At 40.0% G+C, this 16,443-nt stretch overlaps 1 protein-coding gene across 1 annotated transcript; it reads right to left on the bottom strand.

Moving 5' to 3' along the window:
* Positions 1-11,038: 11,038 nt before the first annotated feature.
* On the bottom strand, positions 11,039-11,965 carry LOC146813202 (olfactory receptor 8G17-like). Its single transcript, XM_085615307.1, has one exon. The coding sequence runs from the start codon at positions 11,963-11,965 to the stop codon at positions 11,039-11,041; it is 927 nt and encodes a 308-aa protein (XP_085471433.1).
* Between the last annotated feature and the right edge of the window lie 4,478 nt (positions 11,966-16,443).

The following is a 16,443-nucleotide window of genomic DNA, read 5'->3' on the forward strand; positions in this document are numbered from 1 at the left end:
CAGGAGAACTCATTCTAAAAAAATGCAGTTGTTGTCAGTAACAGGTGCAGGAATAGTTTCTCCTGTCATGGTGAACTGTTGGGGCTTAAAGCTATGTTTAAAAGAGGGGGAGGTTGAGGTAAAGGCTAGGTTTATCCTCCTAATTGATAAGTACCCCACAAAAATCAAATACTTCGAAGAAAACCTGACCAAAGGAATAGTGATTGGATACAGCGAGAATCCACTGTAATCACTTACTAAAAAGAATGCTTTTTTCTAGAGACTCCTCACCAATCAGGGTTACACCTAGGTGGCATGCTTCATCATTGGGGTTCATCCCAATCCTCTAGAGATTGAGGCATGCTGTGACTTAGCGATTACGCAGTAGCACTTACTGGTGTACACAATTTGAAGTAAGGGGGAGTGGAAAATGTGCAGTTAAAAATACCTAACTAGTGGGCAAATGTTTTATTCCCGCCCCTAGTTGGTAAGGTTAAAATCAGGGGTTATTACTGAAAACAAAGGCCATAATGAGTCTGGTTGTCTCAGTAATGGATAGCCAACTTATTTCAAACTGTTCCTATATTGGCTCTTCTTTGGGCTCCATGGGAACTTGCCCTGTGTGTGCCACTCCTAATAGATTCTCCAATAAGGACACACTTGTGCGCACATAATGTGCATGCACCCTGTATACATACGGTTTGTTAATTAAATATCCTGTATCTGTAATAACACAAAGGTAAAAGCATTAAAAACATTGACCTGTCAGCAGGGCTGGGAGGTCGCAAATAGTCATCCTGAACCATGACTACGTTACACCCATATATTGTTAGTGCGCAATAGGTCTAACCAGTGATCACTCTTTTTAACGTGTAAATTCATTGCCAGATTCTGTGGTTTGTGCAAAAAACTCACTCGTGAGACAAAACACAAAAAAACACCATACAACAACACATTTAACGTATAGGAAGTAGAATACTTCATGACATAATTTAAAAACGCAGAACTATAGTGTCATGGTCGCAACCAGGGTTGAGGGGCCTATACTAAAACCTTCATCAAGACCACCTTGGACAATGTACATAACTCCTGCCCTGGGGACCGCATATTAGCATGCTGATGTTTTGATCCCTCTTTCAAGTCCACTTGCACATGGGTGGTATAAAAGTGCCTGAGCCCTGCTTTGGGTAAATACTGCAACGCGCAGTGTTTAAACATGGCCATCAGAGGTGGTGTCAAAATGGTGGCTTATTGGAGGTATAGAGTAGGTGAAAAACTTAGGAGGGGCTGAGTTTGTCCCTTCCGTTAGGTACTCGTAATTGCTTCTGTGCTATTTTTAAAGAAATCCACTATTTAAATGTTTTAATATTCTGCAGGAGAGTCACTAAATAGTGTGTGGTGATTGTATTAAAATATTAGCTGAAGGAGGCACGGAAGGGGACTAATCAGATGGTATTACATAAATAATACCCATTAGTTTTTTGCTCTCTGGCACAGTTAGATGGCCGAGGAAAGGAGGGGGTTATCGTTATCAACGACTTTCTAGCAATTGTTAAAAAAAACAGACGTGGGTTATCAGGAAAAACAATGCTCCAGAGAACCAGAGTCCTGTTATATTATTATAGAAAAACTAGATTTTATTGGGAGATTTTAAGATTTTGAGAATGCTCCGGTTATCAAGTAGAAGGTTCCTTGGGATAACCATGTGTTATAAGTATTCAGGCTGAAAACATGCCACCTGATGTATATATGTGTTAACCTAATGATTTCTCGCTGTCTTTTACATGGACATCAGGTACACTAAGGTTCAATGTACTAAATCAGAGGAGCAGTGGGTAAAGTTGAGTTCAACTTAAGAGGTCCCCAAGATGTTATCATTCAGTACCTGGGTATCCGTGCTGAGCTTAAAAACCCATCGCTGTTCGTTTTCAAGAAGATGTTGTTCCAAAGTATCCATATGTTTTAGGTGTTCCAGGATTATCCATTGCAGGTCCTTGGATGTGTGTTTCAGTTTGACGAAGTGTGATGACATCTTCGTGATAATGCGTTGGCATCTGACGTTACTGCGGTGTTCGCAAATCCTGTTACTCACTTTTTGCGTGGCAATCCCCACATAGTATAGATTCCTAATGTAGGTAAGGGATCGGTAAATACTGATTCCTTAGTGTTCTTGCATTTAAGGAATCGGTAATACCGATTCCTTAAATGCAATGTAGGAAGCACATTAAAGAGTGCTTTTGAGCCTTAAGAAATCGGTAATTACCACCAACTTGAAGTTGGTGGTAATTACCGATTTCCTTTAAAAAATCACTTTTTTGTTTTTTGTTAAGTGCCATGTGGCACACATTCATGCCCTTAGGGCATGTATGTGCGCCACATGCGCACAAATGCACATTTCAGGGGTGCAACAGAGTGTCCTTTTGACACCCTGGCACCCTTGAAAGTGCTCCCGCTATTAGCGATTCGGTAATACGGAATCACTAATAGTGAATGTCTTCACATTCACTCCTATGGGCCTCCAAGCCCATAGAAATGAATGGGTAGGTATTCCTTATTACCGAATCTCAATTACCGATTCGGTAATAAGGAATATTAAGGATTCTGTATTTTTTACCGAATCTTTACCTACATAGAAAAAACCCATTTCTTAATAGCAAATTGGTAAAATTCGCTATTAAGTAATCAGTATTTCAGATTTACCTACATCTGGCCCTAGTTCCCAACTCATTCTGTTGTTGAAAGACACGCACTTCGTGATGGTCGAAAGGTGGCAGAGGTGGCAGACACTGCAGTTATCACAAGGATAGTGGCCTATTGGTGGTGCGCCCATCATAGTTTGGTTCCTTTTTCTTTAGGTTTTGGGCGGGTGTGGACCAGTATGTCCCTCAGGCTCCTCCCCCATCTGTGGAAAACATAGGTTTTGGGATGCTAAGTTGTCCGCTGTTCAGGATCTGACAATGTTTTCCTATAATTTTAGAAACCTGATCTGAGGCTATATTGAAGGTGGTAATACAAATAGGTCTTTTGTCTTCCTTCTTGCTCCATTGTAGAAGTGTCTCCAATAAGGAGTCTCTGTGGTTGTTACTTGTGTTTCTGCTTGCCACACTATCTGTTTAAGGTAGTTCTTCCTCTAATAGTTTGTCAGACAGTTTTGCAGCCTGGGTCCAGAAATCATCGATTTCTTTGCAGTTTCTCCTTAACCTAAGGAACTGTCCAAAAGGGAGATTTTCTTTCAAATGCCTAGGATGAAAGCCAACCAACATCATGTCAATAAACATGTGGAGTGCAATGGATTCCGTCATTCAATCTGTCAATTTCATATGAAACTAAGCATTCCGAGGCCTAAAAACACACTGTGGACACTCTCCCTAGATATCTCAGACATGAAAGCGGCAAAGGACACAAGATATGAAATACTGGACAGTCTTTGTAAAGAAGGTGCAGTAGGACTTCCCTTAATGAAGGTACAGGCGAAAAGACTGGCATCTCTGACTATAAATATTGCTACTTTCATTGTCAGCATTCTAAGTGGAAGGGTGCTCATTTGGTGCCCTCCTCAACATCAATATATATTTTGAAGAACAAGGGAACCCCAGTAGTACGACCAGGGGTAGAGACGTGTATAGGAAAACAACGGTCAGGGGGAGGCCTCTAAGGTCCTCATGTAGCCTAGGCTACTGAACTATTTTAAACAGCCTTTAGTCAGGTAGAGCAAAAGTAATGTAGTCCGGGTGGGACCAGTTATGCAATGTATGCTGGGACACAAGGTATGGTCTGACATCACATTTATTAACAACATAAACAGAGTATCATAGTATAATTTTCAATAATAGTTATTGTGCTCACACATAGAGTGAAAGTGCATGAAGTGTGGGGGGTTTGTGACATTAAAAATTACATCGCATTGACAACAACATTATACAAAACTCCAAATTAATTAATTTCAGTGATGGAGTTTTGGTTGTAGAGGTCGACGGCGTTTCGATCTCATGAATATGAGATCATCATCAGGACGAGACAATGGTGATCTGGTAGAAAGTATACAATTAGAAATCAGAGGACTTCCGCTGTACCTGAGATGAGGAATAATTAATTAATACAGGGCCGCCGGGGCGCTGAAGGAAACCCATGGCAGTTTGGGTCTTGAGGTCAATTTGCAGCTAGCAGGGAAGTATTCAAGGGAGTGTTGGCCACATCTAATGGAGAGGCCCGTGAAACTTCGGGCTTGTAGTCAGGCTGCCGTGGGCAGGGGAATTATTCTTTGTTGCCTGCAGGCACGGGGCGACGGGTCTCTGTGGATCTCGACCACAGAGAGGCATGCTAGTCTTAATTATTAGGATTTTGTATTTTTTTATTTCTAAATTCATAGGAAGGCAACTGGAAAATCTCCCTCTTCCTCAACCATCTTCTGGTGGATTTATAAAAATAAGCATTCATAGTACATATAATAATACTAGTGCAATTTTCCAGTTTACCACAAAATAGATCTTAAGTCAACTGACATAAACTACAGTTTTTTTTAAATAATCTATCCACATAAGTAATGACTACATACTAAAATGAAGATCCATTCTAGGGGGTGCATACTGACTACAAGCGTCTTCTAGCATAAACTTCAGACCTATCTGTTTACTACTGGAACCTCGATCTTGCCATGTCTTAGAAACACAACCATGCCTCCTCCTCAGCTCAATCCTTCATTGAATACATAAGCAACTCACAAACTCTGCCCTTCGGATTGGGGTCCCTGGCAAATCACTATGATGTATTTCTGAGCACCTAAATGCACAATCAGAACTGCCTTTAAGTCAGGGCCTTTCCTGGACTCACCTCTTTAAAAAAAAAAACAACGATTTTCACAACTTTTAATTCAGCTTTACGTTCAGACTAAAGCCCTGTACAAATTGAATCTCTTTTTCCTGGTGTGATTCTGCCAGACAATGAACATGTCAGTGTTGTTTTTTTATTTTTTATGATTGGCTTATATTTAACCAAGTTTACATAAGACATTGGCACCTGCACCTTTCAAGTTCTTAGAACTATGGCAGAAAAAAGGCAATTGCCAAAATTTCACTTTAACTAAATGCATTTTGAAGAGTACACTGATCAGTGAAGAAATGTTACTTGAAATGAGAGTGAACTTGCGTTATCAATAATGCTGATTTAAGTTAGTTAAACACAGGTGACATCATACAACTTTAACAGAGAGTGTAGGAATAGACTAATTTTCAATGGAGGTCTATGGCTAAGATCATAAGACATAAGCTTCCTGTAGACAGAATGTAGCTGTCAAAATTATCTGTGGCCTTTAGAAGGAAGATGACATTTTAAATGCTATGAGATCTCTAAACTGTTTCTGAAGACTGAATACATCAAAGACAATTTTGGGTAATCTTTGATAAGATGTACTCCCTGATGAGCTAGTCATGGTTCTTAGACCCATGGTTTGGCTAAATTTCAGCTTCCCCTGTAGAATAAATTTGCTTTTCACCCTGTTTACCCAATCTAAGCATAATATGCTATTCTAAAGTAATCTCATTACCAATTTTACTTGTTATTGAGAGTCAAAATGTTATTGATCAATTCCTGTTTCAGTGTGGGATGTGAAGACTTTATTGACCCACTCCTGTGTCAGTGTGGTAAGAGGAGTCAATCTTTGCTGTCCACAATATAGTTTTAGAATGTATTAATACCTCTCCCAAAGAAATCATGGAATCCATATAATTTCTTTGCCTAATCTGGTAATTGTAACAATAAGTTATAAATCATTGGATTCCATTGAGTGTCACCACAGACGTCACTACATGAGGATCACACAAACACACAAACTGCACAGGTGAGCCATTTTATATTGCTGAAAGCCAGTGTTTGGCCAAACATTTTGTATTAGAAAACGTCAGATGTGAAGTCATCAGAGCTCACATGCTTTTTTGTAGGGAGTACAAACGTAATACTTTCAAGACGTGCTAGTTATATATTACATGATGCTTATTTGTTCCATCATAGCCGTCTGATACCACAGGACCTCTTGATATCATGGGCCTTGCATATTATGTTGCATTGGAGAGTGACGTCACATTTCCGTAAATGTTGGCCCTGATTGCCACATTTCCTTACACTTTGCTTCATGGTTTTCCATTGAACTGTGGTTGGAACTGAACAGGGTTAAATACAATGTTGGAACCCACAGGTCTTTGAAGGAGCTGAGGCAGGTATTTATTGTGCTATTGAGCCAGGATTTAACTCTCAGAGTGGGTCTCCTGTAACATCACCCTATCAGCCTCTTCTAGTTACAAATAAGTGTGAACTCTCAAAATCTTTTTGAAAGGGTGATTAAGTATCGGAGCTGAAATTTTGATTATCATTTTAACATCTCTAATAAATGTTTTAACATGTTTTATTGGCTCTGGCAACCGACGGGAAGAGTAACCTACACATTAGGTGCCCCTCAAGCAAACCATACCCCAGGAACTTTAATAAAGCTAGTAACTGCATAACAAAGCTCAACGACCAGCAACAAACATTTCAGCAAAGCACATTAACTAGAGAGCTATGCCCACAGGATCTTCTTGTTGCAATTTCATGTCTCTAAGCTTGTGCCACTCTAGTCCTTTCCATTCATTAAGAATGTTAGCAATGAAGTTGTCACAGGAAATATTGCCTGACTTTGAAATGTTGGAAATCATTATTCCTCATTGTCAGACATCACAATTCGTCTTTTGCTCAGAGTCCTGTCCACTGAGAGCTAAGGGACCGGCTGGTGGAATAGATGAGAGCAGGTGCTCCAACTCTTTGGTCAAGGTCATTCATCAGCTGTATTTATTCTGCTTGCTTTTTCCAATACTCATGATGCCTTTACATGGCTTTTATGTGGCGGTTACACTCAGTGTTGGGGTAGGAGTCTTAGCACTGCAGTGGTTCCATTCATTTTTTTCCACGCATCAACAATGTGTTCATATTGGCCATTTCAGGGATATTCATAACACTCTGGTGTGTTGTGATCCTCAACGTTCTGTCCCCATCCAGCTAGTTAACATATACATGATCCCTCTCACATGTCTGGACACAACCATGGTCTCAGGTGCAAAACATATGTGGATGGTACCTAGATTGTGGTTTATATAATAGCTGAGTCCCTCAACGCCTCAGCAGCACCACTATGTTAGACAACATTTGGCACTAAGGGGCACATTTGAAAGGAGCATGTGCCACTGTAGCATCCCTTTTTTATGCATCACTGCGCAGAGTGCAGACCCTTATGTATATGGCCACACAAACCCACTTTACAAGGCTTTTCATGGCCCCATAGAAATAAAGTAAGGCAAAGCAGCGTTGTGTTGCATTATTTTGGTTCAAAGGGAGTTGCAGTGGATGTTCCCAGGCAACACCTATGGAGTTTGATGCATTTCTATATTTACAAGGACTTTTATACCTGGGAATGTCTTAAAAGCCTATGCCGCCCCAGGGGAGGCGTAATGGGAAGAAATATTTGTATTTTCTCCATTAATTGCCTTTGTGTAGGAAGGTTTCCATTCCTGCACAAAAGCAATCATAATAACGTAAATACCTTTGCACCATGGATAAAGGGTGACTGTGTTGGCATTAGCCAGATATTTGTGTGCCAACGCAATGAAAAGGACATGGATGCACCACACTGTTGTAAAAACAACAAATCCCTGATCTTCCTTATGGAGCAGGGCAGCAAGCTGTCTTGGGGTGCTGCATTGCATCAGTTTTGTGTAGATTTGTACCCAAGTGACCTTAAATGAACTGTATGATAATTCCGCCAAGATGGAAAGTTTACTATCAGGAAAAAGGATGATCAACATTGAGCTCTGGCCTGCTGAGTTTGGTGATATTTCATCGCCATTTCAATCAGTTTGGTTCTTTGATACTACTTTGTCCTCTGACCACCAAATCTTTGCTGTGCTTCAGTCTGCACAGTTCCATCTGATCAGCATCTCCAACGGGAACTCTCTAATACTATCTTCTCAATGAATTGTGCTTATGTATGCTGAGTTCTTTTTCAGATTAAAGTATTGCTTATCCATCTACTTACGGACACTGGAAGGCAACTTGAAGAATCCACAGGTAATGCACGTCCAACCAATAAAAAATTATGTGCAGCTCTAAAAAAGAACACGTCATTTATTAGAGCATCATAAGACTCTTGGATGGTTGCCTATTAAGGACAATATCTACCTTATAGTCTTGTGGCCAGATGCAGTAAGAATTAATTTGCAAAAAGTGGTCACAAATAGCAAATGAGTTCTGATTTTGCAAGGCAACCTATGTACTAATAGGTTGCCTTGCACAATCCAAATTCAGAGTGGGTCACAATTAGGCTCGGGTGAAATTTTTATTGAAATTACGGTGGCATCATTTCCATATTTCAATATCTTTTTGTTAAGCTTTTTACACAAAATTCCTGAAATTACACCATTATGCTACGTTACATAATTACACACCATTCATGTTTAGTATTTACTATGTATAATGCCATTCATGATAAAAACACATGGGATCAACAGAACAAGAGGCTTTTGTTTATGACAGTTTTATTTAAATGAATCCTTATGCCAAATATTGACGGCAAAATGCATATTGTACCTAAATAGCTCTCAAAAAGAAATCTTTGCATTTTGCGTAATTACACAAATATATATTACAAATATTTTGCACATGCCTTGTTTCAAATTTTGCATACCTCTAGTTGAAAATCAACTATGTCATCAATATACATGATGCAGGTCGCAAATTGTGACTCATTCCTATTAAATACTATCACAGCAGACCATCACGTCTGTGATTGCATTTAACAAAAGTCCATTTTGTTATTTTAGTGGCAGCCCCTATGTATTTATTGGTGGATTGTTATAAAGTGAATCGCAGACTTTGCAACTGCTAAATGGGTTTGCACATATGCCCTTTGGTCCTTGTTATGTTATGTTGAAAATGCTTTTAGAGCGCACGTACACCAATTGTTTCCTTTGCACTAAATAGTTGAGACCCAGTGAGCCTATTCATATGCCTGAACAAAGAGCCATTTTCTTGAGAAGTCTCCTGAATACAAGTAGGTCTGTGCAGGATCTAATATCATTGGGGAGGGCACTCCAGAAATGGGGAGCCAACACTGCGAAACTACTGCTACCTAGTAACTTCCGTTTATGGGGAGATATGACCAGTAAGTTCATGTTGGCAGATCTCAGATATAGGACTCTTGGTGAGATTGGTGACACATTTTGGGTCAACACCCTGTAAAGATGAGGCACCCAATTTTAAAGGCACAGTGCTGTGATACTTGGAGCCAGTGTAGCTGCCGCATAATAGGAGTGGCATGTTGCCATCTCGGTTGATGGAAGGTCAGCCTAGCAGCCTGATTCTTCACCAGCTGCAATTTATTGACTAAATACAATGGCAACCCAAAATGTAAGGAATTAGTGTAGTCTATGTGGGAGATGATCATGGCTAGGGCAACCTGCACCAATGCTTCCCTAGTAAGGAATCTACTGATTTTCCTAATCTTCTGTAACTGGAAGAAACCAGTGGAAACTACAATTCCAATCTGGGACTTCATCGACAAGCCATTGTTGATTGTGACCCGAAGCTGTTTGTTGAAGGGGATGGAACTGAAGGAGAGCACAGCTCTGTAGGCCAGAAGTGTGAACTCCAGGGGTTCTTCTCGCTGCCAGTCAAGATGAGTTCAGATTTGTCAGGATTTAGCTTTAGATGGTTGCTATTCATCCAGTTACTAATGTGCAACATGGTAGACTGAAGGTCAGACGGGATCAGGTGTGTTGTTGATAGTGAATATGAGTTGTAAGTCTTTTGCATAATTAAATGTGCTCAACTTTTCTTCCCTTAAAGATCGTATCGGAGGGAGTAAATATAGATTCAACAAGTGTGGGGATAATGAAGATCCCTGTGGCACTCCACAGTTAGACTTCACCTCAGGTAGGATGAAGTGGGACAGACGAACAGATTGAGATCGATCTTCCAGGAAGGATGTAACCCAGTCCTTATCTTGAGAGCAGTTGTAGAACTGCTAGTAAATTGGTTCCAGTGGGATAAATACATTAGTGAACTCTGCTGGACCTAAGCTAGTGCTGATGAAACATGTAAGAAATTTGGTGGGAAGATTTTGATTACTGCTGAACTTGTTCCTGAGAATGTATTGCTGTCTGGCTTCCACAATGCTGTTATTCCCACATCTTTCAAGCATGAGTTGAAAGAATATCTTTGCTAGTTAGTTTAAAATATTTTGATGCACAGCAGTGCAGCAAGCCTCCCTGTTGCACTTCCATGCATCAACAGAAAAGGGTAGGAATGCATGTATCTACACAACTGCGTTGTAGAGGTGATTGCTTTTATGCAAAAAGGGACATCTTCCTAAACAAAAACAATCACAAGAGGTGTTTTCTTCTCTTCGTGTGTGCTGATAATGCAGCACACATATTCTAAGGAAAAAAGAGGAGAAATAAAGGTATTTCTCATCAATGCACCTCTATTGCGTCTACCCTGGGGAAGCATAGGATTCTGATTCATTCCCATCTGTACAATACTTTGTAAATCTGGGAATGTGTCATGTTCCAAAGATGTTGCCTGGGAACACCCACAGCAACACTCATGGAACACCCCTTTCACAAAGAGTAATGCGTAAATGCAGGACATATTACAAGGCCATAAAAAGCCAGGCAGGGTGGTTTCACGTGGCCTTGTAAATATCGGCAGGCACGCTGCGCTGCTGGTGCATCAAAAGAGTGACATACTGGTGGCGCAATGCGATTGTAAATAAATCCCTTGGATTTTAGTTTCTCAATAGATACCTATGCTGTGGTCGGTTGCTTCTAGGTTTTTGTTTTATGTTTGATAGAAATCTATCTATGTAATCTTTTTGGAATGATATGTTAGCTTCAAAACATAAGGCCTCATTTAAAGATGTGACAGGCTTCCCTCTGTTGCTCCAGGTCAGTGGAAGGATGTACTCTGTTGCCCTAGTGGAGTACAAGAAAGATACACACCATTGCTACATTTCTAAGACAGTTTTGGTTCCTAATATTTATGATGTGGTCTTTGTCTTCCTTAGTGCATTTTTAAACTCTGCGTTTTTTAGAGTGTATATAAAGGGATTACACATTGGGGTAACAGCGGTATATGACAAAGACAATAGTTTGCTCTCTTTCATCGTGTATGATGATGCAGGACGCATATATGTAGAGCAAATGGAAGTATAGAATAACATAACAACAGTGAGGTGTGAGCCACAAGTAGAGAAGGCCTTCTGTCTCCCTCCTTTGGATTTTATATTCAGGATTGATACTGTGATACAGATATAAGAACTTATTATTGAAAGAAAGCACACCACTGTTACAATAGTACCTAAGATGTAGCTAAGAGTCTCAATTGTATTAGTGTTGCTGCAAGAAAGCTTTATCAGTGCTGTGAAATCACAGAAGAAGTGGTTGATTGTGTGGGACTCACAGAAGTCAAGACCAGATACCATTGTGATGTGTGACAATGGAATTAGCAGACCAAATACCCAACTAACAGTAGCCAACCAGCTACACACAGTCTTGTTCATGATGGTCAGGTAGCGGAATGGATTGCAGATGGCCATGTACCGATCATATGCCATCACACTGAGGAGAACAATTTCTGCTGTAGTCATGATTGAAAATAAGTATAACTGCAGAATGCACTCAGTCAGCGAAATGTGAGTTTCCTCCACAAAGAAGTGTGCCAGCATCTGTGGGAAAATGACAGTAATAGCACAGATATCAAGGAAAGACAAATGTGTGAGGAAGAAGTACATGGGTGTGCGCAGATGTGAACTGGAGTAAATGGTTGTAATAATTACTAGGTTTCCAACCGTAGTTAAAAGGTAAATCAGTAGAAATGCAAGAAATAGGGGAACTTGCAGCTGTGGAAAATCTGAGAACCCCACCATCAGGAACCCTCCTTCTAAGCTTGTATTTTCGGCTCTCATTAACACAGTTGCGCAGCAAGATTTATCGACAATCTGAAAAATAAACAACTTAATTTTAACTGTCACATTGCTAATTAGAAGAGAAGTGAGTGATGTAAAGATTTCAAACTTTGCATTTCACAAAAGCTGCAAAGTTATGTAAGCATTGCTTGGAGAATATTTTTCTTTTCAAATAATGTGTTGGTAATAGTGTTTTTATTGTAACTTGAAGTATTGATGAGATGGTTGCAGTATTTCTTCATAAATTAAACCTTGCAACCCTGAAGCACTTACTAAATGTAGCTAAACATAGTTGGATTGCCAGACAAATGAGGAATGGAAACAGGTGTGCTGCATGGACCAAAGGTTCCTGTTCTACAACTTGCGGGTCCTACACAGGTCAAGATGTCACTCAATGGAAAATCTTTTTTTTTTATTGTTAAATAAATACTGCAGAGTAAACATTGAACAAACATTCTTAAAAAAGATTGCTGTTGAATCACTTTCATAAACAACACAGGTAACATGCAATGGCTACACTAGGCCGAAGGTGTTCTGACAGAAGATTGTTGAAAAATAGCAAGAGACACAAATATTGAGTCTTAAATATTGTGATGGGAAACATATCATGGCTCAGATTATGGCAGGTGATATTATTGTTTTAAAAAACATAATGATATTGCTGTTAAAAATATGGTGTTTTATAATGTTGTAATTTCATTGTATTTTGTGAAAGTCTTGTTTTAATAAATTGTATTTATTTGTTTATTTTCCATTCCAAAAACGTTATTACGGCCACAAAAAAACCATAAAAGTACATTTGACAATAAAAAATTAACACGCTTAAAAAATATTTACAATAGTAAATTCAACATTACCGAGTTCATTTTCGTTGAATTCACAACAGTTTTACAAAGATACCCATAAGGAAGGAAAAAGGAACTCGAGCATTTCTTTTTTTAATTGTTTGTATTTTTTGGTATTTTAGGAGCAGGATGTTGGGGTCAGAGAATAACAGGAGGGGAGTAGCTTAACATTGTGATTTTTTAAAGTTTATTATTGCGAGAAAATACACCTTTTGCTTAGTGACCCCAATTTTATGTTGAAGTTTATTGCTGGATTTAAACTCTGCACATAGAGGCACAGCTTCTTAATGCCCTGTGCATGTGCTTTGACACCAAAAATATATAGAAATTGCTTTATCCTTAATTTGCCATATAGTATATGGTGCTGAAAAAAACATTTAATGGCTAATGCATAATTTATAAAAGTGTAAGTACCAGGGCCAACATTTTGTTAAGAAGCCTCTGGCCTGCGCTGTCAAACATCGAGGTTGCTGAATACCAAGGCAGCATAGAACGGATTCCACCTTAATTCTCTTTCATTCAGCACCACACACTCCCTGCCCCTGTATTTCACTGTTTATAGTTCTTTTTCATCCCCACTTTTTTTCATTGTCAATGATTTTCATTCTCAACCTACTGCCTCTTTCCCCTTTTATATGTTTCACTCTCTAGCTCTGGGTCAAAGTCTGAGAAGCTTAAATAAGTGCTGATCTCAAAAAATGAGTGTGCCAGTGGTCACCACCTGCAACCATTGGCTCAAACCAGGTACTGCTTATGTCATAGAAAGGTAAATGATATCTGTGGATTGCAGCACTTTTTGTGCTATCCACTAGTGTGACAGGGAAAACATGTTGTCAGGCCTACCAGTATTCCCAACTGATGTATTATAAAACTGCACCCCTTGTAGGCCGTGTAGCCAAATACAAAAGTAATGTTGCTAAGTGACATTTCTCCTAAAGCTATTCTCACTTTGGAAGGCCCTGGCTACCCTATGGAAAAAGTGCTCCTATTAAAATATTTTGTAATTTTTAGAAAGTTACCCTTTCCCTGCCTGCAGTATCTAGAGGTGAAAAAACATTAGCTCTAAAGTAGCTAGTAATCAAGTACTTAGTACTAATGAGCTGAGCAACATCTTCCACAGCTGGGACAATGGCCTGACTGTGAGAAGATGTTTTCTATCTCTTGCATGAAGACCAGTTGGGGTGGGCAAAGAACGTAATTACATTCAAAGGGGTAAATTGCACCCACAATGCCCAAAATATTTGTCAATGTGGTTAAGTTAAATTAGAAAATTGTGTCCTCTCCTCCACCTTCCACCCCAAAGCACAACTCTTTCCCCAGTGTGTTTAAGTTTTAAGCAATTGTAACTTTCATCTCTCCGCAGTCTTACTAGTTCTCCAATGTGGTTAGGTTTAGGGTGGGAATAGTAAATTTGAATACCTCAAAGTGCAGAACTGTTGCCAATGTAGTTATATTTGGTTTGGGAACAGGAAATCTGAACTCTCAATGTCCAACACTTTCTGAAATGTGTTTAAGTATGGAGTGGGAAGAGAAAAATGTATCTTCCCAAAGTCCAAAACTTTACTGACGGTGTTTAAGTATGGAGTGGGAATAGTAAATTTAAACTTCATAAAGTCCAACACTTTCCTCAATGTGGTTCAGTTTGGGGTGGATATATAAATCTGAACCCCCCCCCAAAGCTCATACTGATGGTGGGCTACTGCTCCACCAGGGACTGATTAGCATAAGCGAAGTGGTAACAGCTTACTGTTTTTGTAGTGAGCAATCAAGGAGGATGGCCTAGACCACTCATTAATGATCCACTGCTGTGTGCTCAGCTCAACTTTTGCCTATATCAAGGAAGATGGTTGGACAGTGCATGCCTGTTTGACTGCACATCACTGGCATGAGCCTGCTAGTGCTACAGTACATGGTGACATTGTGTGCCTGTTTGAGTGACGGCTCTGGCATGTGCATGAACCTCTGAGTGCTATAGTACATGGGAATAGCACTTGCCTGTTTGAACGCACAGCGTGGGCATGTGCTTGAGCCTGTGATTACTACAGTACATGGGACAGCCCATGAATGTGGGATTACACCACACTGACATGTGTGTGAACCTGTGAGAGCTACAGTACATGGAAGTAGCTCAGGCAAGTTTATGTAAATCATGCAGGGATGATTGTGTGCCCATGAGTAGTACATCACATGGAGGGCTACATGTTGAGTTTGCATACATTGCTAAGGAGTTCATGAGAGCCTGTGGTTTCCATGTTAGAAGTTCCAGGGCCTGCTGGAGGAACATGTGGATGTAGAGAAGGCCCCCAAATACCATATGAGGATTGCAGCATTTCGGAGAGCTTGGGGGGGACACACAAACACACACATGCGCACACACACACAAGGAAAGAAGAGCTATCTCTTCAGTACACTTCAGCAGGCCTCGTTGATTCTGAAAGAGGTAATTGGTGAAAGGGGTCCAGATACATCTCAAGAAGAAGTTGGAGCTGATAAGAGAGTCATAAAGAGTAGGGCTGGGGCCTTTGTAACCTTTTGATGCACATAACACTGAGTCTAACATCTGTGATGAATGGAGTTTATGTAAGCAATGGACTGCTAATGCTACATATTTGTATTTGGAAATATTTCTCTGTCATAATATAGTGATTTCGCTCACTTGCATGGTGAATGGTTTGCTATTCCTGTTTATTATAAGAAAATAAATATTTAAAAAAAGCTGGCAAACATAATTCTATTCTATTCTATTCTGCAAAACTTACATAGCATATCACTACCTGAAGGCCTCCCAGCACTAGAACAGTCAGCATGTTAATTAGCTTCAGAGATGACTAATAACTATAAAGCCAAGTTTTCAGGATCTTCCGGAATGAAAGCTCACTAGATTGCAGACAAAATTCAAAGGGAAGGGTGTTCCAGAGGATGGGAGCCAGGTGGTCAAACAAGAGACCACCCCTACGTGATCTGCTGAATTTGGGGATCTGCAGTAGATGTGCTGAGGATAATCTGAGAGTCCTTATAGGGATGTACGAAGTAGCAAACAGGTTAAGAAAAGCAGGACCGTTTTTGTAGAGAGACCTATGCAGGATGCAGAGGGCCTTGAACTGACCTCTTTACTCAACTGTGCGCCAGTTGGAGATTCTTTTAAGCCTTTTTTGCAGATTGATATGTAGCGACACTCATAAGAAGTAGAGCAGCAGTGTTCTGGGTGGTTTGCAACCTCCTTATCAGATAGTGAGGTGAGCCAAGAAAGGGGTATTACCATAGGTGGGAGATGATAGGAGCCCGAACACTTAATCTGTCTAGAAAAGGAAAATTTTGTAATAACTTTCTAAGTAGTCTCAGAACACTGGAACAGGAGGCCACAAGCTTTCTGCATAGTGAGACTAGATTCCAGCTACATACCAAGTCTCTGTATCATCCCTTTAAGATTAATGATTCTGGACAGGCAGTCTGATATAGGAAGTGGTGTCTTTTTATTACATGTGTGGCCCAATATCATACCTTGGTCTTAACCCTCATTAAGCTACAATTGAACGCTAGCCATCCATGTGGCCACCTCCTGAATACAGGAGACCAAGCTGAGGTGAATAGAACTGGGGTCGTGGGAGATAGAATAAAACCCAAAAGAATAAA

The sequence above is a fragment of the Triturus cristatus genome, chromosome 7 (genome assembly GCF_964204655.1).
Source record: "Triturus cristatus chromosome 7, aTriCri1.1, whole genome shotgun sequence".
Taxonomy (NCBI): Eukaryota; Metazoa; Chordata; class Amphibia; order Caudata; family Salamandridae; genus Triturus; species Triturus cristatus.

What these genes read in the sequence shown, in the direction of transcription:
- LOC146813202 (XM_085615307.1), bottom strand. Translation starts at nt 11,965, where the DNA reads ATGAGAGCCGAAAATACAAGCTTAGAAGGAGGGTTCCTGATGGTGGGG.